Source organism: Pimephales promelas, chromosome 8 (assembly GCF_988280905.1).
Source record: "Pimephales promelas chromosome 8, fPimPro1.hap1.1, whole genome shotgun sequence".
Lineage (NCBI taxonomy): Eukaryota > Metazoa > Chordata > Actinopteri > Cypriniformes > Leuciscidae > Pimephales > Pimephales promelas.
In genome coordinates this window covers 15756392-15781889 of record NC_142776.1, presented here as the reverse complement: position 1 = coordinate 15781889, position 25498 = coordinate 15756392, and the positions used below count along the sequence as shown (strand labels likewise).

General features: G+C 41.7%; 1 protein-coding gene across 8 annotated transcripts in view; it reads right to left on the bottom strand.

The window, feature by feature from the left end:
- Positions 1 to 25498, bottom strand: part of rptor (regulatory associated protein of MTOR, complex 1) — a 402321-nt gene that overhangs the window by 334598 nt on the left and 42225 nt on the right. For 6 of the 8 annotated variants that reach the window (XM_089134067.1, XM_089134063.1, XM_089134065.1 and 3 more), the window contains exons 2-3: positions 19411 to 19585; positions 1811 to 1913 (exon numbers count right to left, since the gene is read on the bottom strand). The exons of 1 other annotated variant lie outside the window; for it this stretch is intronic. In XM_089134067.1, the coding sequence (XP_088990193.1) occupies positions 1811 to 1913; positions 19411 to 19578 (271 nt within the window). In that variant the 5' untranslated portion in view covers positions 19579 to 19585. The remainder of the gene's footprint in view (positions 1 to 1810; positions 1914 to 19410; positions 19586 to 25498) is intronic. One more of the 8 variants, XM_089134069.1, reaches the window with a different exon arrangement.

The following is a 25498-nucleotide window of genomic DNA, read 5'->3' as shown; positions in this document are numbered from 1 at the left end:
TTTCAGGGCTTGGGCCCTAATAATAATCCTAAAGAAAACAATAGGGCCTTCGCCCTTTCAGGGCTTGGGCCCTAAAAATAAATAATCCCAAGGAAAACAATAGGGCTCTGCGCCCTTTCAGGGCTTGGGCCCTAATAATAATAAATAATCCTAAGGAAAACAACAGGGCCTTCACCCTTTCAGGGCTTGGGCCCTAATAAATTAACCTTTGAACTGTATCATTGGCAAATTTATTTGTCCAGTTGTAAATGTTATCTTTGTAAAATTGTGAAACTATTCACAATGATTTATAATAGATGATTGATGCTACTAAATTTATTGGAGTAAAGCTTGCTTGCTATTTTTAAGCCAATCAGTTTGCATGGTTTTAACAAGTAAACTGGATTGCTTTAGAAGTAAAGTAAACTCAACTAGCATAAATGAGTACATCTAAAATAAATGAAATTAGTTTTAAGTTACTGGAGCTCTCTTGTAAGTTTACACTACTAGACATGCACATTCCTATTTCACTTTAGTCGTTTTTTTCAAGGCAATTGGTTTGCATGCTTTTTTCAAGTTTACTAATTGGATTTTACAGCTTTGTTTTAATATGCTTACCAACTGCTGTGATGTGATGCATTGCTGTAATTTTTGTAACAATCGTTTGCTTTCCTTTTGCAGTTAATAAAGCAATATTAAGAGCATGTTTGTTGTACCAGCTTTATTAAATGTATCTCCGTTTCAGAGCTTATTTTTAGAAATAGTTTTGATTGAGACATCCATGTTAGTTATTAGTTACTTATTTTAATACTTTAAATACTTATTTTAAACCAAACCTTTCCCTCAAAATAAGCCTGACACTCTTATAGTGTATAAATATATTCTTAAATCAAGATATTTTAAACCAAACTGTTCCCCAAAAAATAAGCCCGAAACCCTTAAAATGTGTATATATATTCTTATATCAAGATATTTTAAACCAAACATTTCCCTTAAAATAAGCCTGAAACCCTTAAAATTTGTATATATATTCTTACATCAAGATCATTTAAACCAAACTTTTCTCTCAAAATAAGCCTGAAACCCTTAAAATGTGTATATATATTCTTATATCAAGATATTTTAAACCAAACATTTGCCTTAAAATAAGCCTGAAACCCTTAAAATGTGTATATATTCTTACATCAAGATCATTTAAACCAAACTTCTCTCAAAATAAGCCTGAAACCCTTAAAATGTGTGTATATATATATAATATATATATATATATATATATATATATATATATATTCTTATACATATAAATATATATATTCTTATATCAAGATATTTTTACCAAGAGTATTCAAAACTAACCACAAATAAAACAAGAAAAAAATGCTAGATTTTACTATTTTTGCATTGGTTTGAAGATATTTGTACCGCTTGAATCAATTTAAATATCTAAATTTACTTCATTTTTTTCTTGTTTTAAGATGAAGAACTTTATCACAAGTTTATTTGTCTTGTTTTAAGAAGTCTTATCAAGTAAAATTCTCACCCCATTGGCAGATAATTTTGCTTGTTTTTAGGGGGGGGGTTAAGTTACGTTTTTTTTCTTATTTTTGTAAGTCGATTTTTTGCAGTGAACTGCACACTGCATTGAACATTTATTAATTGACATGCATTCAACATATTGCTTATTTCCAATTTTTTTCAGACAAATATGTACAAAGTAATGTCCTTCTTTATTACACACAGGGGCGTCAGAAAAGAGGTAATGGTGGAACGGAGATACAATCGATGGGGAAACCATTGTATGGTTATTTGGTGGATATATGGGCAAACTCACCTATCCAGCACTCTAGTCTGGCACAGGGTGAAGTCTTGACTACATCAGGGGGGTCCACTCCAACATTGAGACATAAAACTAGAGCCACACTTACAGTTTTCATCTGTAGGAACAAATAGGATAAAAAAAGAAAACTGTAAGATAATTTAAATAACTCTAGAAACTACTGAAATGTAAAGAATATTACTCAAAAATAAAACACTTTAGAAAAGCAGCAAAATGAAAAAAAAACAGCATGCGACCACTAGAACAGCTGCAAATGTAAATACTAGGGGTGTAACGGTACACAAAAATCACGGTTCGGTACGTACCTCGGTTTTAAAGTCACGGTTCGGTACGTTTTCGATACAGCAAAAAGAAAAGAAAAATGCCAGAGAAATTTCCCATTTGTTTAAAGAAAAATATTTTTAAACAAGTGTGAGTTTTCCTAGATCTTGAAACTTTCAGGTTTATGAATGGGGGTCATCTTTGAAGGATGAACAAATAATGTTTTGGTCATCACATTAAAAATAACATTTAAATATACATTTATTTATATGATATTTGAATTTTGAAGTGCTGGAAAAAGATGTGTGAAGTACTTGAAAGCATTTCACCATTCCAGCCAAACTGGTTCAAGTTAGTGTTACTATATTAAATCCATGGTGAATGTTGCTGGTCTGTGGACGAAAGTATTACTAGTTCATTCACGGCACAATGTTTCTCCTGGTTTCCGTGACAGCGCTGTTTGATCTAATAGAGATCTACGGTTAATAACGGAGAAATGTGAATGCTAGAAATGTAGATCTCGCAGCGATGTTATTACCTCAGTGGCGAATTCAAATGTTTTCTTTACCGGATCTCTTAGCGCTGTGTAGTAACAGTGTTGCTTGATCGAGATCGGCTCGCGTTGCACAGATGTTGCTGGTCCGAACTGATAAACGATCCTTGAAAAGCACATAATGAGTAGCGCAGTTTTGTTCTGCTTTCATTACGCTTGCCATTTGATGTTGCGCAACGTTGTGTTGGCCGCGTCAGCACGAATTTTGCCGGCAGGAAAAATGGTCCAAGCAATCGTTCGGTTTGTATGCTTACCGAACCGGAAGCCTTGAACCGAAACGGTTCAATACGAATACATGTACCGTTACACCCATAGTAAATACTGTATTATATAACATAATAAATATGTACAGGCTTGGAGTGGCCATCTGAAGATTCTGAAGAATTCTTGGTGGGGTGATGATAAATTGGGGGCAGTACCACTTCGACAAAGACAGTTTCAGACGGGAAATGCAGAAAGCAAAAGTCTGTAGTTCATATTCAATGAGAGACAAACGGAAGGGGGCAAATCAGTGGTGGTTCAAAAAGCAGCAAAGCGACGGTGTGCAAGTGAGGGTGTGCAAACGGTGCTCGTATATGGCGCTCGCTTTGTGTCATTCGATTCCTAGCCAAGCTTAAAGACGTGTTAACGTGCGTGTGGAGAACGTCTGTACGTTTTAACGACTGCCTATCTGGACGTCTGCCCGTCTTAACGACTGCACGTCTTAACGTCTGGAGCTAGGCTATCTCCATTCAGCTTTTTTTTAATTATTATTATTCAGCCAATGACTGAATGGCGATCCGTCTTAAGTTGTGGGTTTCTATCGTTGTTAGGACTATGTTGTAGCCTAGCTCATTTCGTTTTCATATAAGGGGGCCAAGTATTTTTTTATTATGATCTGAAAAACAGACTTCTCACCAAAACAACGTAGGCCTATTATTACTGAAGTAGCTAGATAGTCCATCATACAAACTAGACCACAGCATTATAAATATAATAATGTTTCAATCTTTCGTTTTGTGTAATAAAGCATATCCTAGCATAGCCTATCTTTCTGACAGGCCGAGGGTGAACCAAGACGCTCTTCCCATTTAAAAACAAGTTTCAAGTTACTTTTCACGTGACTGTCCGCTCAATATCCACTCTTTGCAAGTTTCACATTTGTCTAAATATTACAATAGGCTTTTGTTATTTAATTTTCATTTATGTTGATTATGAACAGTGAACAGCATGAGTATAGAGCAACATATAGGATGCGATATGACGGGAGACAAGTGGGTCAGACATGATTTTGACCACTTCATTAAGTTTTGTTTTGTAGAAAGACTTTCTTTGAATTTCGTTTTTGTATCAATTATGCACGAGCATGCATGGGAATAGGCTATGGCTAATAATAATACAAAAAATATAGATATAGTAGAGTGGCAGTGGGTGGAATTATATTCTGAAATTCTATGTTATAAAAAAATCGTTATAACGAGTTGTAGCCTAAATCCCGAAATAAAGGAGCTCGGCCAAACAAATATGAAACCACTAAAAATAAATATAAAACCGCCAGTAGATGGCGGCAAGGCACTGTTCTATTGACATTACTGGTTATTGTTCAAACTATTCTTTCAAAAAAACAAAAAACAAAGAGGCTATATATTTAATATCCACACAACTACTACTTTAAGACAATTGCAATTGTTCTGCTGTGGTGATGTTTGGAACAATTTTTTTTTTTTTTTTTATTGTGTGAAATGTCATTACCATATAGTTTATTTACAGGCATTCTGGTTTTCTAATGATTTTTTCAAAAGCTAAAGACTGCTCATTACAGAAATATTAAAATAAATATTTACAAATGTGTTTTTTACTTGGTATTTTTTTCTCAACTTTTGGTCTCAATTGGCAGTTAATTTTCATATATTGCGGGTTGATATTTTCCTAATTATGTTACCCAGTTAAACATTATGTGAATTTAAAGTGACTGCGTTATACGTAAATTGAAATATAGCTAGCCTAAATATATATGCCGTTGTTGGTTCCAATGACATGCTACATTTTAATGTTTTAATGACAGCAAGCATTTCTTGGCTATAAATTTTGCATTTCACCAATGAAAGGTAAAGCATTAAATCAACCAATGATCAACCAGTTCTCTGAAGTAGCTCAGAGGTGCATCTCATGAAGCTTCATCTGGATATCTGGGAAATACTGAACAAGTACAATTTCATATCGACAACATCAATAAGCATTTTGAATATCTTGTTTGTGAGCAAATACACAAGGACTATTCAATGGTACTGATATGTTCATTGACATAAATACCACTTTTGAGAGATGAACTAAGGATTTGAGGAGGTACAGGCTTTTGCAGGCAATCCATGGACTGCTATTAATTATTTTAAGAAATGCATTTACTGGTTTGCAAAACTTAAGGATGATTCAAGAAACTACCAAAGTGACTGAGAAAAACTGTAAAATGACATTGAAGGCAGTATGTGCAAAGGGATTTAGTGAATGGATGAACATGATTTCATGAAGTACAATGTTCCTGAATCAACATCCTTTTTGATCATTAAACAATATTACTACAACTAGATTTGAGGAATAAGTTTACAGTTAATGTTAATTTTCAGGATAGCTATAACCAGCAGTGTGAGGTTTACACAGCCTAAATGTTTGATTGTCGGCTATAGACAATTTATTTATTATCAGAGGAGTTTTCGCAGGAGTTCCATCAGTCGCTAAATAAAAAGAGCATACTTTGTTCTCTTTCTTTATAATCTATTCACACTTTAAATAAAATAGTTTTGTTTGTCATAAAGGAAAGACAGAGTGAATCCAAACTGTTCTGTGGGTCAGTAATTTCCTATTTAGAAAGTGGAGATGGTCAAATAAATGCTGCTCTGCTGCCACCTACTGATTAAAGTGTTCATCTCATCTTTTAAAGTGTTTGTTTTTCCTGCAGGTGAAAACTATGCAGCGTTTGCTCCTCTTACTGTATTTATATGGGCTGTCAACTGTTTTGCCTGACTTGGGCAAGATTTTTGTATGCTCTCAACGGTAGCAAAAAATGTGTAGTATGACTAGATGACATTTATAGGCTTTATAAAAACTTTAGTGTTGTAGCTCTATTAAATAGTACATTTATGTTAAAACATTTTTAATTTGAATGATTAATTACTTGTTCAGAATAAGAATAGCAGTAGCCTGATCCAAGCAATCACAGGCTAACTAATTTTAGTTTAAAATCCAATAAACTCTAAAATGGTTTCTGAATGGTTAATTAATGCTGGATGCAGCATGAGTGAACTCGAGGCATGCAGACTGTTGCTGGCTTGCTGCAGAGCATTAACACATCTGAAGCACACTAATATATAATGATAAGACTCAGTTTTTCTGAATTTTTTTTTAGCCCATTTTATTTTTTTATCTCTGAAGATCGAATAATCAAAATACATGCCATAGACTTTTATTAAAAAGTTACATCTATCATTGGGATACCAAATGTATGGTACATTACCAGACATTCAGCATTATAAAAATAAGTGTATCATAGTCCTACATAAAATGTGCCAAAATAAGTCTTGTTTGTAAACTTAGATTGTGGCAGACGTGCAGATGGGCAGACGTGCAGACGGGCAGACGTGCAGACGTTCAGACGGGCAGACGTGCAGACGGGCAGACGTGCAGACGTAATCCACACGTTAAACTTTTAACGTGACTCCGCCGTGACGTCTGCATAGATCAACAGCTACACGTTATTGACGCGTCTACGTGACGTGATATTTGCGTGTACGTCTCCATATAAAACAAATGGAGACGTACACGCACGTATTCACGTGTGTTATCTGTCTTGCTTGTCAGTCTCGTCGCCGAATGGAACATTCCGAGCGCCATACTCGTACACCCGAAATCCCGTCACTTGCGTGTACACAGCTCATTGTAGCGGTTATAAATATTATTAAAGCTGCAAGCACCAATGGGCGGGCCCTCGCACCTGTAGCGCGTCGGGGTGTGAGGCGGCCGCGTTGCATATTCTGGAGCTCAGCCGGTGCGGCTGTGAATTTGCTACGCATCCAAATCACCCAAAAATTGATGTAAAATTCAAAATGGCCGACTTCCTGTTGGGTTTAGGGTATTGCTCCAGGAGACTTTTATGTACGTCTGGACATGATCCATGTGCCACAGAAATTACGTAAATGTAGGTCAAACGTGCGGCGGGGGCTGCTTCGTTTAAGGTCACTTCCTGTTGCCAGCAGGTGGCGCTATGACTGTGGGTGAATGTCAGCATGTAGATTTGTTCAGGGTGGGACTCTTGTCAAATGTGTAAAATTTCGTGCAGATCTGGGCATTTACAGCCAAGTTACTTACAACTTCCTGTTTCATGGCGAATCATCAACGCCACGGACACGCCCATCGAAGAAACATGCAGATAGCACTACTTTACATCGTCAATGCCTTTATAAGGCACAGAAGAAATTTGAAGTCGATTCGTCTAAATCCCTAGGAGGAGTTAGTTAAAGTACGTAATGAGTAAATCATCCAAAAATGGTGGTAAAATTAAAAAATGGCCGACTTCCTGTTGAGTTTAGGGCATTGCTCCGGGAGACTTTTCTTAGCGTCTGGACATGGTAGATGTACCACAGAAATTTCGTACATGTCGGTCAAACGTGCGGCGGGGGCTGCTTCATTAAAAGTTACTGCCTGTTGCCACTAGGTTGCGCTATGACTGTGGGTGAATATCGGCATGTAGATTTGTTCAGGGCGGGACTCTTGTCAAATGTGTTAAATTTCATGCAGATCTGGGCATTTACAGCCAAGTTACTACAACTTCCTGTTTCATGGGGAATCATCGATGCCACGGACACGCCCATCGACGAAAACGCGCAGATAGCACAACTTTACATCGTCAATGCCTTTAGAAGGTACAGCAGAAATTTGAAGTTGATCCGACTAAATCCTTAGGAGGAGTTCGTTAAAGTACGGAGTGTGTAAATCCCACAAAATACGAAATTTTTCACCAGTCCTGACATGCATGCCAAATTTGGTGACTTTTTGAGCATGTTGCAGCCCCGAAAATGGCGCTTACTTTGCAGAAAAAAGAAAAAAATTAAAGCTGCAAGCAGCGAAGGGCGGGCCCTCGCACCTGTAGCACTTCGGGGTCTGAGGCGGCCACGTTGCATTTTCTGCAGCTCAGCCAGTGCGGCTGTGCATTTGCTACGCTGCTTCGTTAAAGGTCACTTCCTGTTGCCAACAGTTGGCACTATGACTGTGGGTGAATGTCAAAATGTAGATTTGTTCAGGGTGGGACTCTTGTCAAATGTGTAAAATTTCATGCATATCTGGGCTTTTACAGCGAAGTTACTACAACTTCCTGTTTCATGGCGAATCATCGACGCCACGGACACGCCCATCGACGAAAACGCGCAGATAGCACAACTTTTCATCGTTAACGCCTTTAGAAGGCACAGCAGAAATGTGAAGTCGATCCGACTAAAGCCCTAGGAGGAGTTAGTTAAAGTACGTAATGAGTAAATCATCCAAAAATGGCGGTAAAATTCGAAATGGCCGACTTCCTGTTGAGTTTAGGGCATCGCTCCAAGAGACTTTTCAGTGCGTCTGGACATGGTAGATGTGCCACAGAAATTTCGTACATGTCGGTCAAACATGCGACGGGGGCTGCTTCGTTAAAAGTCACTTCCTGTTGCCAGCAGGTGGCGCTATGACTGTGGGTGAATGTTCGGCATGTAGATTTCTTCAGGACGGGAATCTTGTCAAAGGTATAAAATTTCATGCATATCTGGGCATTTACAGCCAAGTTACTACAACTTCCTGTTTCATGGCAAATCATCGACGCCACGGACACGCCCATCGACGAAAATGCGCAGATAGCACAACTTTACATCGTCAATGCCTTTAGAAGGCACAGCAGAAATGTGAAGTCGATCCGACTAAAGCCCTAGGAGGAGTTAGTTAAAGTACGTAATGAGTAAATCATCCCAAAATGGCGATAAAATTAGAAATGGCTGACTTCCTGTTGAGTTTAGGGCAATGCTCCAAGAGACTTTTCTGTGTGTCTGGACATGGTAGATGTACCACAGAAATTTCGTACATGTCGGTCAAACATGCGACGGGGGCTGCTTCGTTAAAGGTCACTTCCTGTTGCCAGCAGGTGGCGCTATTACTGTGGGTGAATGTCAGCATGTAGATTTGTTCAGGGCAGGACTCTTGTCAAATGTGTAAAATTTCGTGCAGATCTGGGCATTTACAGCCAAGTTACTACAACTTCCTGTTTCATGGCGAATCTTCGACGCCACGGACACGCCCATCGACGAAAACGCGCAGATAGCACAACTTTACATCGTCAATGCCTTTAGAAGGCACAGCAGAAATTTGAAGTCGATACGACTAAATCCCTAGGAGGAGTTCGTTAAAGTACTGAGTGTGTAAATCGTCCCAAAATGGGCGCCAAATTCAAAATGGCCGACTTCCTGTTGAGGTTAGGGTATGGGTTCTTGAGGCTTTTTTGTGCGTCTTGATATGATACACGTCCCCACCAAATTTCGTGTTTGTAGGTTGAACGTGGACGAGGGGCTAATTTTTTCCAATTTTCTAGGTGGCGCTAGGGAGCCATTTTGCCACGCCCATCCGCGAAACCCACAAAATACGAAATTTTTCACCAGTCCTGACATGCGTGCCAAATTTGGTGAGTTTTTGAGCATGTTGTGGCCGTGAAAATGGAGCTTACTTTGCAGAAAAAAGAAAAAATAAATAAATAAATAACCCTAACAGTTTCAATAGGGTCCTCGCACTGTTAGTGCTCGGGCCCTAATTAAAGCTGCAAGCAGCGATGGGCGGGCCCTCGCACCTGTAGTGCGTTGGGGTGTGAGGCGGCCGAGTTGCATATTCTGTGGCTCAGCCGTTGCGGCTCTGAATTTGGTTCGCTGCTTCATTAAAGGTCACTTCCTGTTGCCAGCAGGTGGCGCTATGACTTAGGGTGAATGTCGGCATGTAGATTTGTTCAGGGCGGGACTCTTGTCAAATGTGTAAAATTTGGTGCAGATCTGGACACTTACAGCCAAATTACTACAACTTCCTCTTTCATGGCGAATCATCGACGCCACGGACACGCCCATTGAGGAAAATGCGCAGATTTCACAACTTTACATCGTCAATGCCTTTAGAAGGCACAGCAGAAATTTGAAGTCGATCCGACTAAATCCCTAGGAGGAGTTAGTTAAAGTACGTAATGAAAAAATCATCCAAAAATGGCGGTAAAATTAGAAATGGCCGATTTCCTGTTGAGTTTAGGGCATCGCTCCAAGAGACTTTTCTGTGCGTCTGGATATGTTAGTTGTACCACAAAAATTTCGTACATGTCGGTCAAACATGCGGCAGGGGCTGCTTCGTTAAAGGTCACTTCCTGTTGCCACTAGGTGGCACTATGACTGTGGGTGAATGTCGGCATGTAGATTTGTTCAGGACAGGACTCTTGTCAAATATATAAAATTTCGTGCAGGTCTGGGCATTTACAGCCAAGTTACAACAACTTCCTGTTTCATGGCGAATCATCAACGCCACGGACACGCCCATGGACGAAAACGCACAGATAGCACAACTATACATCGTCAATGCCTTTAGAAGGCACAGCAGAAATGTGATGTCGATCCGACTAAAGCCCTAGGAGGAGTTAGTTAAAGTACGTAATGAGTAAATCATCCAAAAATGGCGGTAAAATTAGAAATGGCTGACTTCCTGTTGAGTTTAGGGCATCGCTCCAAGAGACTTTTCTGTGCGTCTGGACATGGTAGATGTACCACAGAAATTTCGTACATGTCGGTCAAACATGCGACGGGGGCTGCTTCATTAAAAGTCACTTCCTCTTGCCACTAGGTGGCGCTATGAATGTGGGTGAATGTCGGCATGTAGATTTGTTCAGGGCGGGACTCTAGTCAAATGTGTAAAATTTCGTGTAGATCTGGGCATTTACAGCCAAGTTACTACAACTTCCTGTTTCATGGCGAATCATCGACGCCACAGACACGCCCATCGACGAAAACGCGCAGATAGCACAACTTTACATCATCAATGCCTTTAGAAGGTACAGCAGAAATTTTAAGTTGATCCGACTAAATCCCTAGGAGGAGTTCGTTAAAGTACGGAGTGTGTAAATCGTCCCAAATCGGTCGCCAAATTCAAAATGGCGGACTTCCTGTCGAGTTTAGGGTATGGGTTCTTGAGGCTTTTTTGTGCGTCTGGTCATGGTAGATGTACCACAGTAATTTCGTACATGTCGGTCAAACAAGCGGCGGGGGCTGCTTCGTTAAAGGTCACTTCCTGTTGCCAGCAGGTGGCGCTATGACTGTGGGGGAATGTCGGCATGTAGATTAGTTCAGGGCGGGACTCTTGTCAAATGTGTAAAATTTCGTGCAGATCTGGGCATTTACAGCCAAGTTACTACAACTTCCTGTTTCATGGCGAATCTTCGACGCCACGGACACGCCCATCGACAAAAACGCGCAGATAGCACAACTTTACATCGTCAATGCCTTTAGAAGGCACAGCAGAAATTTTAAGTCGATCCGACTAAATCCCTAGGAGGAGTTCGTTAAAGTACGGAGTCTGTAAATCTTCCAAAAATGGCCGCCAAATTCAAAATGGCGGACCTCCTGTCGAGTTTAGGGTATGGGTTCTTGAGGCTTTTTTGTGCGTCTTGATATGATACACGTCCCCAACAAATTTCGTGCATGTAGGTTGAACGTGGACGAGGGGCTAATTTTTTCCAATTTTCTAGGTGGCGCTAGCGTGCCATTTTGCCCCGCCCATCCGCGAAACCCATAAAATACGAAATTTTTCACCAGTCCTGACATGCGTGCCAAATTTGGTGAGTTTTTGAGCATGTTGCGGCCCCGAAAATGGCACTTACTTTGCAGAAAAAAAAAAAAAAAAAATAAAAAAATAACCCTAACAGTTTCAATAGGGTCCTCGCACTGTTAGTGCTCGGGCCCTAATTAAAGCTGCAAGCAGCGATGGGCGGGCCCTCGCACCTGTAGCACGTCGGGGTCTGAGGCGGCCGCGTTTCATTTTCTGCAGCTCAGCCAGTGCGGCTGTGCATTTGCCACACTGCTTCGTTAAAGGCCACTTCCTGTTGCCAGCAGGTGGCGCTATGACTGTGGGTGAATGTCGGCATGTAGATTTGATCAGGGCGGGACTCTTGTCAAATGTGTTAAATTTCGTGCAGATCAGGGCATTTACAGCCAAATTACTACAACTTCCTCTTTCATGGCGAATCATCGACGCCACAGACACGCCCATCAACGAAAACACGCAGACAGCACAACTTTACATCATCAATGCCTTTGGAAGCCACAGCAGAAATTTGAAGTCGATCCGACTAAGTCCCTAGGAGGAGTTAGTTAAAGTACGTAATGAGTAAATCATCCAAAAATGGCGGTAAAATTAGAACTGGCTGACTTCCTGTTGAGTTTAGGGCATTGCTCCAAGAGACTTTTCTGTGCGTCTGGACATGGTAGATGTACCACAGAAATTTCGTACATGTCGGTCAAACGTGCGGTGGGGGCTGCTACGTTAAAAGTCACTTCCTGTTGCCAGCAGGTGGCGCTATGACTGTGGGTGAATGTCGGCATGTAGATTTGTTCAGGGCGGGACTCTTGTCAAATGTGTAAAATTTTGTGCAGATCTGGGCATTTACAGCCAAGTTACTATAACTTCCTGTTTCATGGCGAATCATCGATGCCACGGACACGCCCATCGATGAAAACGCACAGATAGCACAACTTTACATCGTCAATGCCTTTAAAAGGCACAGCAGAAATTTGAAATCGATCTGACTAAATCCCTAGGAGGAGTTAGTTAAAGTACGTAATGAGTAAATCATCGAAAAATGGCGGTAAAATTTGAAATGGCCGACTTCCTGTTGAGTTTAGGGCATTGCTCCAAGAGACTTTTTTGTGTGTCTGGACATGTTAGATGTACCACAGAAATTTCGTATATGTCGCTCAAACATGGGGCGGGGGCTGCTTCGTTAAAAGACACTTCCTGTTGCCACTAGGTGGCGCTATTACTGTGGGTGAATGTCGGCATGTAGATTTGTTCAGGGCGGGACTGTCGAGTTTAGGGTATGGGTTCTTGAGGCTTTTTTGTGCGTCTGGTCATGGTAGATGCACCACAGAAATTTCGTACATGTCGGTCAAACAAGCGGCGGGGGCTGCTTCATTAAAGGTCACTTCCTGTTGCCAGCAGATGGCGCTATGACTGTGGGTGAATATCGGCATGTAGATTTGTTCAGGGCGGGACTCTTGTCAAATGTGTAAAATTTCGTGCAGATCTGAGCATTTACAGCCAAGTTACTACAACTTCCTGTTTCATGGCGAATCATCGACGCCACGGTCACACCCATCGACGAAAACGCGCAGATAGCACAACTTTACATCGTCAATGCCTTTAGAAGGTACAGCAGAAATTTGAAGTTGATCCCACTAAATCCCTAGGAGGAGTTCGTTAAAGTACGGAGTGTGTAAATCGTCCCAAATCGGTCGCCAAATTCAAAATGGCGGACCTCCTGTCGAGTTTAGGGTATGGGTTCTTGAGGCTTTTTTGTGCATCTTGATATGATACACGTCCCCACCAAATTTCGTGCATGTAGGTTGAACATGGACGAGGGGCTATTTTTTTCCAATTTTCTAGGTGGCGCTAGCGTGCCGTTTTGCCACGCCCATCCGTGAAACCCACAAAATACGAAATTTTTCACCAGTCCTGACATGCGTGCCAAATTTGGTGAGTTTTTGAGCATGTTGCGGCCCCGAAAATGGCGCTTACTTTGCAGAAAAAAGAAAAAAGAAAAAAAAAAATAATAATCCTAACAGTTTCAATAGGGTCCTCGCACTGTTAGTGCTCGGGCCCTAAAAATAATTAAAGCTGCAAGCAGCGATGGGCGGGCCCTCGCACCTGTAGCACGTCGGGTTGTGAGGCGGCCGCGTTGCATATTCTGGAGCTCAGCCAGTGCGGCTGTGAATTTACTACGCTTCATTAAAGGTCACTTCCTGTTGCCAGCAGGTGGCGCTATGACTGTTGGTGAATGTCGACATGTAGATTTGTTCAGGGCGGGACTCTTGTCAAATGTGTAAAATTTAGTGCAGATCTGGGCATTTACAGCCAAGTTAATACAACTTCCTGTTTCATGGCGAATCATCGACGCCACGGACACGCCCATCAACGAAAATGCGCAGATAGCACAACTTTACATCATCAATGCCTTTAGAAGGGACAGCAGAAATTTGAAGTCGATCTGACTAAATCCCTAGGAGGAGTTTGTTAAAGTACAGAGTGTGTAAATCATCCAAAAATGGCAGTAAAATTAGAAATGGCCGACTTCCTGTCAAGTTTAGGGCATTGCTCCAAGAGGCTTTTCTGTGCGTCTGGACATGGTAGATGTACCACAGAAATTTTGTGCATGTCGGTCAAACATGCGGCGGGGGCTGCTTTATTAAAGGTCACTTCCTCTTGCCACTAGGTGGCGCTATGACTGTTGGTGAATATCGGCATGTAGATTTTTTTCAGGGCGGGACCCTTGTCAAATGTGTAAAATTTCCTGCAGATCTGAGCATTTATAGCCAAGTTACTACAACTTCCTGTTTCATGGCGAATCTTCGACGCCACGGACACGCCCATCGACGAAAACGCGCAGATAGCACAAATTTACATCGTCAATGCCTTTAGAAGGCACAGCAGAAATTTTAAGTCGATCCGACAAAATCCCTAGGAGGAGTTCGTTAAAGTACGGAGTCTGTAAATAGTCAAAAAATGGCCGCCAAATTCAAAATGGCGGACCTCCTGTCGAGTTTAGGGTATGGGTTCTTGAGGCTTTTTTGTGCGTCTTTATATGATACACGTCCCCACCAAATTTCGTGCATGTAGGTTGAACGTGGACGAGGGGCTAATTTTTTCCAATTTTCTAGGTGGCGCTAGCGTGCCATTTTGCCCCGCCCATCCGCGAAACCCACAAAATACGAAATTTTTCACCAGTCCTGACATGCATGCCAAATTTGGTGAGTTTTTGAGCATGTTGCGGCCCCGAAAATGGCACTTACTTTGCAGAAAAAATAAAAAATTAAAGCTGCAAGCAGCGATGGGCGGGCCCTCGCACCTGTAGCACGTCGGGGTGTGAGGCGGCCGCGTTTCATTTTCTGCAGCTCAGCCAGTGCGGCTGTGCATTTGCCACACTGCTTCGTTAAAGGCCACTTCCTGTTGCCAGCAGGTGGCGCTATGACTGTGGGTGAATGTCGGCATGTAGATTTGATCAGGGCGGGACTCTTGTCAAATGTGTTAAATTTCGTGCAGATCTGGGCATTTACAGCCAAGTTACTACAACTTCCTGTTTCATGGCGAATCATCGACGCCACGGACACGCCCATCGACAAAAACGCGCAGATAGCACAACTTTTCATCGTCAATGCCTTTAGAAGGCACAGCAGAAATTTGAAGGCGATCCGACTAAAGCCCTAGGAGGAGTTAGTTAAAGTACGTAATGAGTAAATCATCCAAAAATGGCGGTAAAATTAGAAATGGCTGACTTCCTGTTGAGTTTAGGGCATCGCTCCAAGAGACTTTTCTGTGCGTCTGGACATGGTAGATGTACCACAGAAATTTCGTACATGTCGGTCAAACATGCGACGGGGGCTGCTTCGTTAAATGTCACTTCCTCTTGCCACTAGGTGGCGCTATGAATGTGGGTGAATGTCGGCATGTAGATTTGTTCAGGACGGGACTCTTGTCAAATGTGTAAAATTTCGTGTAGATCTGGGCATTTACAGCCAAGTTACTACAACTTCCTGTTTCATGGTGAATCATCGACGCCACGGACACGCCCATCGACGAAAACGTGCAGATAGCACAACTTTACATCGTCAATGCCTTTAGAAGGTACAGCAGAAATTTGAAGTTGATCCGACTAAATCCCTAGGAGGAGTTCGTTAAAGTACGGAGTGTGTAAATCGTCCCAAATCGGTCGCCGAATTCAAAATGGCGGACTTCCTGTCGAGTTTAGGGTATGGGTTCTTGAGGCTTTTTTGTGCGTCTGGTCATGGTAGATGTACCACAGAAATTTCGTACATGTCGGTCAAACAAGCGGCGGGGGCTGCTTCGTTAAAGGTCACTTCCTGTTGCCAGCAGGTGGCGCTATGACTGTGGGTGAATGTCGGCATGTAGATTTGTTCACGGCGGGACTCTTGTCAAATGTGTAAAATTTCGTGCAGATCTGGGCATTTACAGCCAAGTTAGTACAACTTCCTGTTTCATGGCGAATCTTCGACGCCACGGACACGCCCATCGACGAAAACGCGCAGATAGCACAACTTTACATCGTCAATGCCTTTAGAAGGCACAGCAGAAATTTTAAGTCGATCCGACTAAATCCCTAGGAGGAGTTCGTTAAAGTACGGAGTCTGTAAATCGTCCAAAAATGGCCGCCAAATTCAAAATGGCGGACCTCCTGTCGAGTTTAGGGTATGGGTTCTTGAGGCTTTTTTGTGCGTCTTGATATGATACACGTCCCCACCAAATTTCGTGCATGTAGGTTGAACGTGGAAGAGGGGCTAATTTTTTCCAATTTTCTAGGTGGCGCTAGCGTGCCATTTTGCCCCGCCCATCTGCGAAACCCACAAAATACGAAATTTTTCACCAGTCCTGACATGCGTGCCAAATTTGGTGAGTTTTTGAGCATGTTGCGGCCCCGAAAATGGCACTTACTTTGCAGAAAAAAGAAAAAAAAAATAACCCTAACAGTTTCAATAGGGTCCTCGCACTGTTAGTGCTCGGGCCCTAAAAATAAAATAAATAATCCTAACAGTTTCAATAGGGTCCTCGCACTGTTAGTGCTCGGGCCCTAATAATCCTAACAGTTTCAATAGGGTCCTCGCACTGTTAGTGCTCAGGCCCTAAAAAGAAAAAAGAAAAAAAATAAATAAATAACCCTAACAGTTTCAATAAGGTCCTCGCACTGTTAGTGCTCGGGCCCTAATTAAAGCTGCAAGCAGCGATAGGCGGGCCCTCGCACCTGTTGCGTGTCGGGATCTGAGGCGGCCGCGTTGGATATTTTGCAGCTCAGCCGGTGCGGCTGTGAATTTGCTACGCTGCTTCATTAAAGGTCACTTCCTATTGCCAGCAGGTGGCACTATGACTGTGGGTGAATGTCGGCATGTAGATTTGTTCAGGGCGGGACTCGTCAAATGTGTAAAATGTTGTGCAGATCTGGGCATTTACAGCCAAGTTACTACAACTTCCTGTTTCATGGCGAATCTTCGACGCCGCGGACACGCCCATCGACGAAAATGCGCAGATAACACAACTTTACATCGTCAATGCCTTTAGAAGGCACAGCAGAAATTTTAAGTCGATCCAACTAAATCCCTAGGTGGAGTTTGTTAAAGTACGTAATGAGTAAATCATCCCAAAATGGCAGTAAAATTAGAAATGGCTGACTTCCTGTTGAGTTTAGGGCAACGCTCCAAGAGACTTTTCTGTGTGTCTGGACATGGTAGATGTACCACAGAAATTTCGTACATGTCGGTCAAACATGCGACGGGTACTGCTTCGTTAAAGGTCACTTCCTGCTGTCACTAGGTGGCGCTATGACTGTGGGTGAATGTCGGCATGTAGATTTGTTCACGGCGGGACTCTTGTCAAATGTGTTAAATTTCGTGCAGATCTGGGCAATTACAGCCAAGTTACTACTACTTTTTGTTTCATGGCGAATCTTCGACGCCACGGACATGCCCATCGACGAAAACGCGCAGATAGCACAACTTTACATCGTCAATGCCTTTAGAAGGCACAGCAGAAATTTGAAGTCGATCCGACTAAATCCCTAGGAGGAGTTCGTTAAAGTACGGAGTGTGTAAATCGTCCAAAAATGGCCGCCAAATTCAAAATGGGGGACTTCCTGTCGAGTTTAGGGTATGGGTTCTTGAGGCTTTTTTGTGCGTCTTGAAATGATACACATCCCCACCAAATTTCGTGCATGTAGGTTGAACATGGACGAGGGGCTAATTTTTTCCAATTTTCTAGGTGGCGCTAGCGAGCCATTTTGCCCCGCCCATTCGCGAAACCCACAAAATATGAAATTTTTCACCAGTCCTGACAGGCATGCCAAATTTGGTGACTTTTTGAGCATGTTGCGGCCCCGAAAATGGCGCTTACTTTGCAGAAAAAAGAAAAATAACCCTAACAGTTTCAATAGGGTCCTCGCACTGTTAGTGCTCGGGCCCTAAAAATAACCCTAACAGTTTCAATAGGGTCCTTGCACTGTTAGTGCTCGAGCCCTAAAAATAACCCTAACAGTTTCAATAGGGTCCTCGCACTGTTAGTGCTCGGGCCCTAATAATAATCCCAACAGTTTCAATAGGGCCTCGCACAGTTAGTGCTCGGGCCCTAAAAATAATCCCAACAGTTTCAATAGGGCCTTGCACAGTTAGTGCTCGGGCCCTAAATATAATTCTAACGGTTTCAATAGGGGATTATCACGCTGATACGTAGTACTTCCTGAATCTGTGATCTTTGTGCACTGCCACTTTCGTTGAATCACCGATCTCGCTGGCGAACTGATGACAGACTACACTAAGTTTATTTATACGGCATCCCTGGTAAATTAGTCTGATTCACTAAATTGCCGGCTGCAAACAAACATGTTACCTTGTTTTATTTTAAAGTTTTAATCCACTTCTTCCTTATACTCAATTCAGTCGGGAATCCATGAAAACTTAGGTAGGGTTGGCGTTGTTGGTTAGATTTACAAAGTGGAACAGAGCAGTGACAGATATAGCATTCGTCTCAGGCATTGTTGAACTGCGTCGGAAGTGGACATGCACAAAGTTGACAAATCCCGCCCAAGAAACCCGGAAGCGTGATAATCCCCTATTGGGCCTCCCACAGTTAGTGCTCGGGCCCTAAAAAAAAATAATTCTAAGAGTTTTAATAGCGCCCTCACACCGTTAGTGCTCGGGCCCTAATAACCCTAAACGTTTCAATAGGGGCCTCGCACCATTAGTACTCGGGCCCTAATAAAAAATCTTACTGATCTAAAACTTTTGACCGGTAGTGTGTGTGTGTGTGTGGGTGTGTATGTGTATATATATGCCATATATTGAGGGCCCGAGCACTAACGGTGCGAGGCCCCTATTGAAACTGTTAGGATTATTAGGACCCCAGCACTAACGGTGCGAGGCCCCTATTGAAACTGTTGGGATTATTTTTTTTTATTTTTTTTAGGGCCCAAACATTAACGGTGCGAGTCCCCTATTGAAACTGTTGGGATTCTTTTTTTTTTCTTTTTTCTGCAAAGTAAGCGCCATTTCCGCGGCCGCAACATGATCAAATACTCACCAAATTGGGCAAGCATGTCAGGACTGGTTATTCCATTTTTGTGCGTTTACTACAACTTCCTGTTTCATGGTGAATCGTCGACGCCTCAGACACGCCCACTGACGAAAACACGCAGATAGCACAACTTTCATCGTCAATGCCTTTAGAAGTCACAGCAGAAATGTGAAGTCGATCCGACTAAATCCCTAGGAGGAGTTTGTTAAAGTATGTAAAGAGTAAATCATCCAAAAATGAGTAAATCATCCAAAAACCCATTATAAACGGATTATTCCTAATGTTTCAGAAAGCCGAAGAGTGACCTTAACCCGACCATAACCCGAAAATTGGCTGCATGTAAACGTAGTCATAGTTTAATCAAGTTGAATCGTCTGATGCTCAAATGACTAAAGATAACATTAGAAGACTCTCTCACCCTGTCTTTCATTCTCCAACTCTGAGCCAAAGCTTTGGATCCCTCAATCTTCTCTGTGTGGCGTTTCTTCATGAAGGCCAGTGGAAGGTTCCAGTCAGTCATGTCGACCTCTTCCTCCTCCGCCAGACCCACAACAGGGGAATTAAGCAGCTCAGCGTCCATTTTCATAAAGAATCTGGAAAAAGACCATACAGAAAAACTACAATTATACGACTAAGTTTGCAAATGTAGAAAGTAGAAAGAGCGAGACAGAGGAGTTGTGTATTATTGAAATGGTTCAATTAAAGGTCCCCTGACATGAAATATTCACTTTCTGAGGTTTTTTAACATTAATATTAGTTCCCCTAGCCTTTATTTGGTCCCCTTGTGTCTAGAATTTTCAATCGGAGTAAACCGAGCTTTGGCTATTTTTCTCTTCTCTGCAGCTCAGACGCGCTGATCTTGAATCTCTTCGTTATTACGTCATAATGAGGAAAGGTTACCTCCTCTTTCTCTGCTTTGCCCGCACAGAGAATTTGGCCCGCCCATGAGAAAACAAGCTAGGAACAGGAAGTACGAACACGCAGGAGCAATTTTAGTTTTTCTTTGAGAGGTATCATGTCTAGCAAACAAGCGAAGCATAGCAGTTGATCAGTGTTCGGATGTACAAGATTAGATTCGATTAGAAAAACTTTATTAATCCCCAAGGGGAAATTTCAGTGTTGCCGCAGGATTTAACACACAATACAAACCAAACACATAACATAAACTGATACTGATGAATAAATAAAAAGAATAAAAAATAAAATAAAAATATTACAATGTATCTTAGCAAGTATAAAATGTATACACAAGTGCAACAGTGCACAAGATTAATATCACATGTGAATATTGAGTGTTAAATATAATGTTAAAAATAATATACTGTCCTATATATTCACGTGTCATTCTGTCTCCTTTGTCTCCTCTCCCTGCCCAGAGAGTTGTTGTGGATTGTAATTGGCAGTGGGTAGAAATTACTTCCTGTAATGGTCCTTGCTACAGCGGTAGGGATGCACCGATACCACTTTTTTGGAAAACGAGTACGAGTACGAGTACTTGCATTTCAGTACTCGCCGATACCGTTACCGAGTACTTAATAAAAAAACAAAAAAAACATGATTTAAATATTTTTATATACGGGTTTTTAGGTCCTTGATTAAATTACTTGGGTAACACTTTATTTCGATAGTCCACTTTACTAACTATAAGTAACTTTTCAATTACATGTCAACTAACTGTCATTAGAGTATTAGTAGACTAGAGTATTAGTACGATCAGCTTAATATCTGATAACACTTTATTTATTTGGTCCCCCAACAGACATTCAACTGACTATAAGTAACTTGGCGACTACAAGTAAACTTATTCTCCTAATCCAAAGCCATTCACTTTGAAATTGTTCCACACCAGTGATGCACGGGTTGATCCAAAATGAGCGGGTGCCTGCGCCGCGGTCACCCGCGGTTACCCGCAGTTACGGGTCATCCAAAAATATTTTTAATGATATTCGGGTCGCGGTCGGTCAGGTCGTTTGGAAAAAAATGCCAATTAAACCTTTGTATTTATATAGTACTAGATAGAATTTTCTATGAAATATATAGGCCGAATTTATTTATTGGCTGAATAACTGGCACGAAGATGACACACAAGCTCAGTCTAAACAGTTCTCAGTTCTGTACTGGTGTGATCCGAGAACCGCTGTACCTCTGCGTTCGTTACTATACGCGGATGCGCAGTATCAGCAGTATCAACAACATGTCTCAGTTCAGTGAACTGTTAGAGTTACTGGAGTAAAATATAATTCGGGATATTGGTTTATTTCAACTCGGAGGGACTGTCAGGCATGTCTGAAAGTGAGTAACTGTAGTAACTTGTGGATCAGCACTGACGCAAGACGTGAACTGATGCGAATGATTCAGTTCGATTTAGCGTACTGGTTCGACCGGTTCATTAAAAAGAACCGATTCGTTCACGAACCGGCCATGTCTATGATCACTAGTCTGCAGAGAGATGGAGGCGGCAAGAGAAAAGGTGAAGACTGGGGAGTGGAAGCTCCGCAAATACACAAATAGAAAGAGTAAGTGTGGGAGACATTTACCGAAATAACGAAAGATGATGACCAAAGTGCTGCCTTTGTTATATGTAGGCTACGTCTTCTTGCGATGCTGTGTTGTTACACGTTTATGGCCCAATGACGCTACGATGAGCATGTACTACTTTTAAAAAATACGGTCAGGAAGAGGGTCGGGTACAATATTTTCTTACTTTTTTTGCGGTCCGAGTAGTTGAAAACGTTGGTAGTGTGCGGGTTGTTTATACATTGACCCACGCATCACTGTTCCACACGGCTGATATGTCTCCCCATCTCCCCGCTCTGAGCTGCAGCCGGAGCCTGGGGGTGGGCACTCGGCGCCTGTGATTAACCCATTTCTCAGAACATGGTATCGGTCCCCGGTATCGGGGGACTTTTAACGAGTACGAGTACTTTAGAAAATGTGGTATCGAGGCCGATACCAGATACCGGTCGGTATCGGTGCATCCCTATACAGCGGAGTTGTAGAAATCTCCAGCTGAATACACTCTGCTGCCCAACCAGCAGGTTGTGCAGCGGATGTGAAGTGTTGTCGATGATGTTGTGTAATTTGTGTAACATTCTTCTCTCCACAACCAACTCCAGGGGCTCCAGAGCAAACCCCAGCACAGAGCCAGCCTTCTTTATTAACTTATTCAGTCTCTTGCTGTCACTGACTCTGATACTACTGCCCCAGCAGATGGCAGCAAAGAGAATTGCGCTTTCGACAACAGACTGATAGAACATATACATCATCCTGCTGCATACATTTGCTGCGTCCCAATTCACTTACTTATACTACGCCCTAAAAGTATGTACTCTTTTTGTGAGGAAAAAGTACATACTTTTGAGTGTGTAGCAAAAGAGTAGGCAAGCTTTGGGACATACTATCACGTCATCTTTAACGGACAGCTCTGTCGCGTGCTGCGTGCATCCTGTCACCGTAAACTGCCCTGTCAATCATCTTGTCACCGTTAAAATCCTCCATTCTATCTAATTTTATTTCCTACCGTTCCGGAGAGCATGTTCATCTGCCAGTTGTGGGTCTTTCATGCTCTCCTCATGTTTGCAATTTAAATATATTGATGCATTTAAAACGTAATGGCTAAATGTGTCTTTACAAAAGTTCACAATGCAGCTGCAAATGCAATATGTGGACAACATTGAATAAATTCATTTTCAGATACTGATAATTAATCACTCAAAGCTCTTTATCTAAACCTCTCTACACAACCGCGGGGACTCGCGCGTCCTCCGTATCGACTACGTGTCTGTAGTTTTTTTAACACTTTTTACTCGTGTTTGTAGTTCTAACCGAATCCTCGTCCAACGCGCAATGGTTTGTGGGCAATATCAGCCGTTAGAGTGTGCATCGATCTACACTTCGGATTCTGACCACAAAAAGTAGACCATCCGGGTATCTTTGAAACCCTCATTTCAACATACTACGATTTAGGATGTACTAATTCTATTTTTGAATACTATTTAGGACGGATCGTATGCAAATTGGGACGTAGCAATTGAAAGACCTAAGCTTCCTCAAGAAGTAGAGTCTACTCTGACCCTTCTTGAAAATGGCCTCAATGTTGCACTTCCAATCCAATCTGTTGTCAAGGTACACACCCAGATATTTAAAATTCTCAACCACCTCCACCTCCTCTCCCTGAAGGTGAATGGGGTTTAGTGTTGTTGTCCTGGTCCTCCTAAAAAATCCACCACCATCTCTTTCGTCTTTGTCACATTTAGGAAGAGTTGGTTTTCCCCACACCACAACACAAAGCGGTCAACCAGATTCCTGTACTCTGACTCGTCTCCACCACTAATACACCCAACAACTGCAGAGTCGTCCGAGTATTTTTGGAGATGACAGGACTCTCTCTGCTCACGCATGTAAACGGGTTATTCCTAATGTTTCAGAAACCCGAATAGTGACCTTAACCCGACCATAACCCGAAAATTGGCTGCATGTAAACGTAGTCATAGTTTAATCAAGTTGAATCATCTGATGCTCAAATGACTAAAGATAACATTAGAAGACACTCTCTCACCCTGTCTTTCATTCTCCAACTCTGAGCCAAAGCTTTGGATCCCTCAATCTTCTCTGTTGTGCTGGAAATCTGAAGTGTATAGCGTGAAGAGAAATGGCGAGAGAACAGTCCCCTGTGGTGCTCCTGTTGGGCAGACACGGGGCAGACATGCCCCTCCTCAGGGGGCAGACACGCCCCTTCAAACAGAGCATACAAATCAGAGGCTAAAATCAGGGTTTTAATCTAAAAAACATACTAACATTTTTTGGGAGAGACCCAGGCTGTACCGTGCAGATGGACTCCATCCCAGCCGAATCGGAGCGGCTGTGCTGTCGGACAACATCTCCAAGACGTTACGCACCAGATGACTAGTAAGTCAAAGTCCAAATCACAGCCTTTGCTGTCCAAACTTAACTAATATGCATAGTGTGGAACATTATATAGAAACCGTGTCTATTCCTCGTATAGTGAAGCCAAACAATAAATCTAGTGCAGGATCTAGCAAAAATCTTATTGTAATTAAACCAGAAAATCTAAATATCAGTGAACAAAAACAATTTCTAAAGCTACGTCTTCTAAACATTAGATCGCTCACACCTAAGGCAGTTATTGTAAATGAAATGGTCACAGATAATAACTTCGATGTTCTGTGCCTTACTGAAACCTGGCTTAAACCAAATGAGTATTTCGGTCTAAACGAATCTACTCCGCCAGGATACTGTTATAAACATGAGCCTCACCTGATCGATCGTGGCGGCGGTGTTGCAACAATTTATAAAGATATTTTTAATATTACTCAGAAAACAAGTCACAGGTTTAATTCATTTGAAGTACTTGTGCTAAATGTTACGCTCTTAGATGTAAGAAGGAAATCCATATTATCTCTAGCCTTGGCTACTGTATATAGACCTCCAGGGCCATATAGTGAATTCCTAAAAGAGTTCGCAGACTTTCTCTCGGATCTATTGGTGAATGTCGATAAAGCAATAATTGCTGGAGATTTTAACACTGTACGTAGATAATACAAATGATGCTTTAGGGACTGCGTTTACAGACTTATTGAACTCCTTTGGGGTCAAACAAAATGTCAGTGGTCCCACTCATCATCTAAATCATACACTAGATTATATCATATGGAACCATTCCAACCGATATAGATATTATACCGCAAAGCGATGATGTCACTGATCATTACATGGTGACTTGCATAATACATACTGCTGAAATATGTCATGTTGCGCTACGTTATAGACCAGGCAGAACAATCCTTCCAACCACTATAGATGGATTCCCAAATAGCTTACCTGATCTAAGCTGCTAAGTGAACCCAAACAAACAGATGAATTAGAGGAAATGACTAGCAGTTTAAGCACCATTTTACTAGTACATTAGATATTGTTGCACCAATTAGATTAAAAAAGGTTAGAGAGAAAACTAAAGCACCATGGTACAACAGTGCTACGCATGCTATCAAGGGAGAAACTCGCAACTTAGAGCGTAAATGGAAACAAACTAATTTAGAGGTCTTTAGAATCGCTTGGAAAGACAGTATGTCACGTTATAAAAAGACACTAAAAACAGCCAGGGCTGAGCATCTCATCAAACTAATCGAAAATAATCAAAATAATCCAAGGTTTTTATTTAACACCGTGGCTAGACTAACAAATAAACAGACATCACAAGAGCAAAATATACCATTACAGTTTAGTAGTAATGATTTTATGAATTACTTCAATGAGAAAATAGAAAGCATCCGAAACACAATTATAAATGTACAATCCTCTATGGTGTCTTATGAATCAGCTTCAATTATGGCCCCTCTAGAACAACTACACCGCTTTACAACGATAGGACAGGAGGAGCTAAATAAACTTATCATTGCATCTAAACCAACAACATGTTTATTACATCCAATACCCACTAAACTACTGAAAGAACTATTACCTGTAGTGGAAGAGCCTCTCCTTAA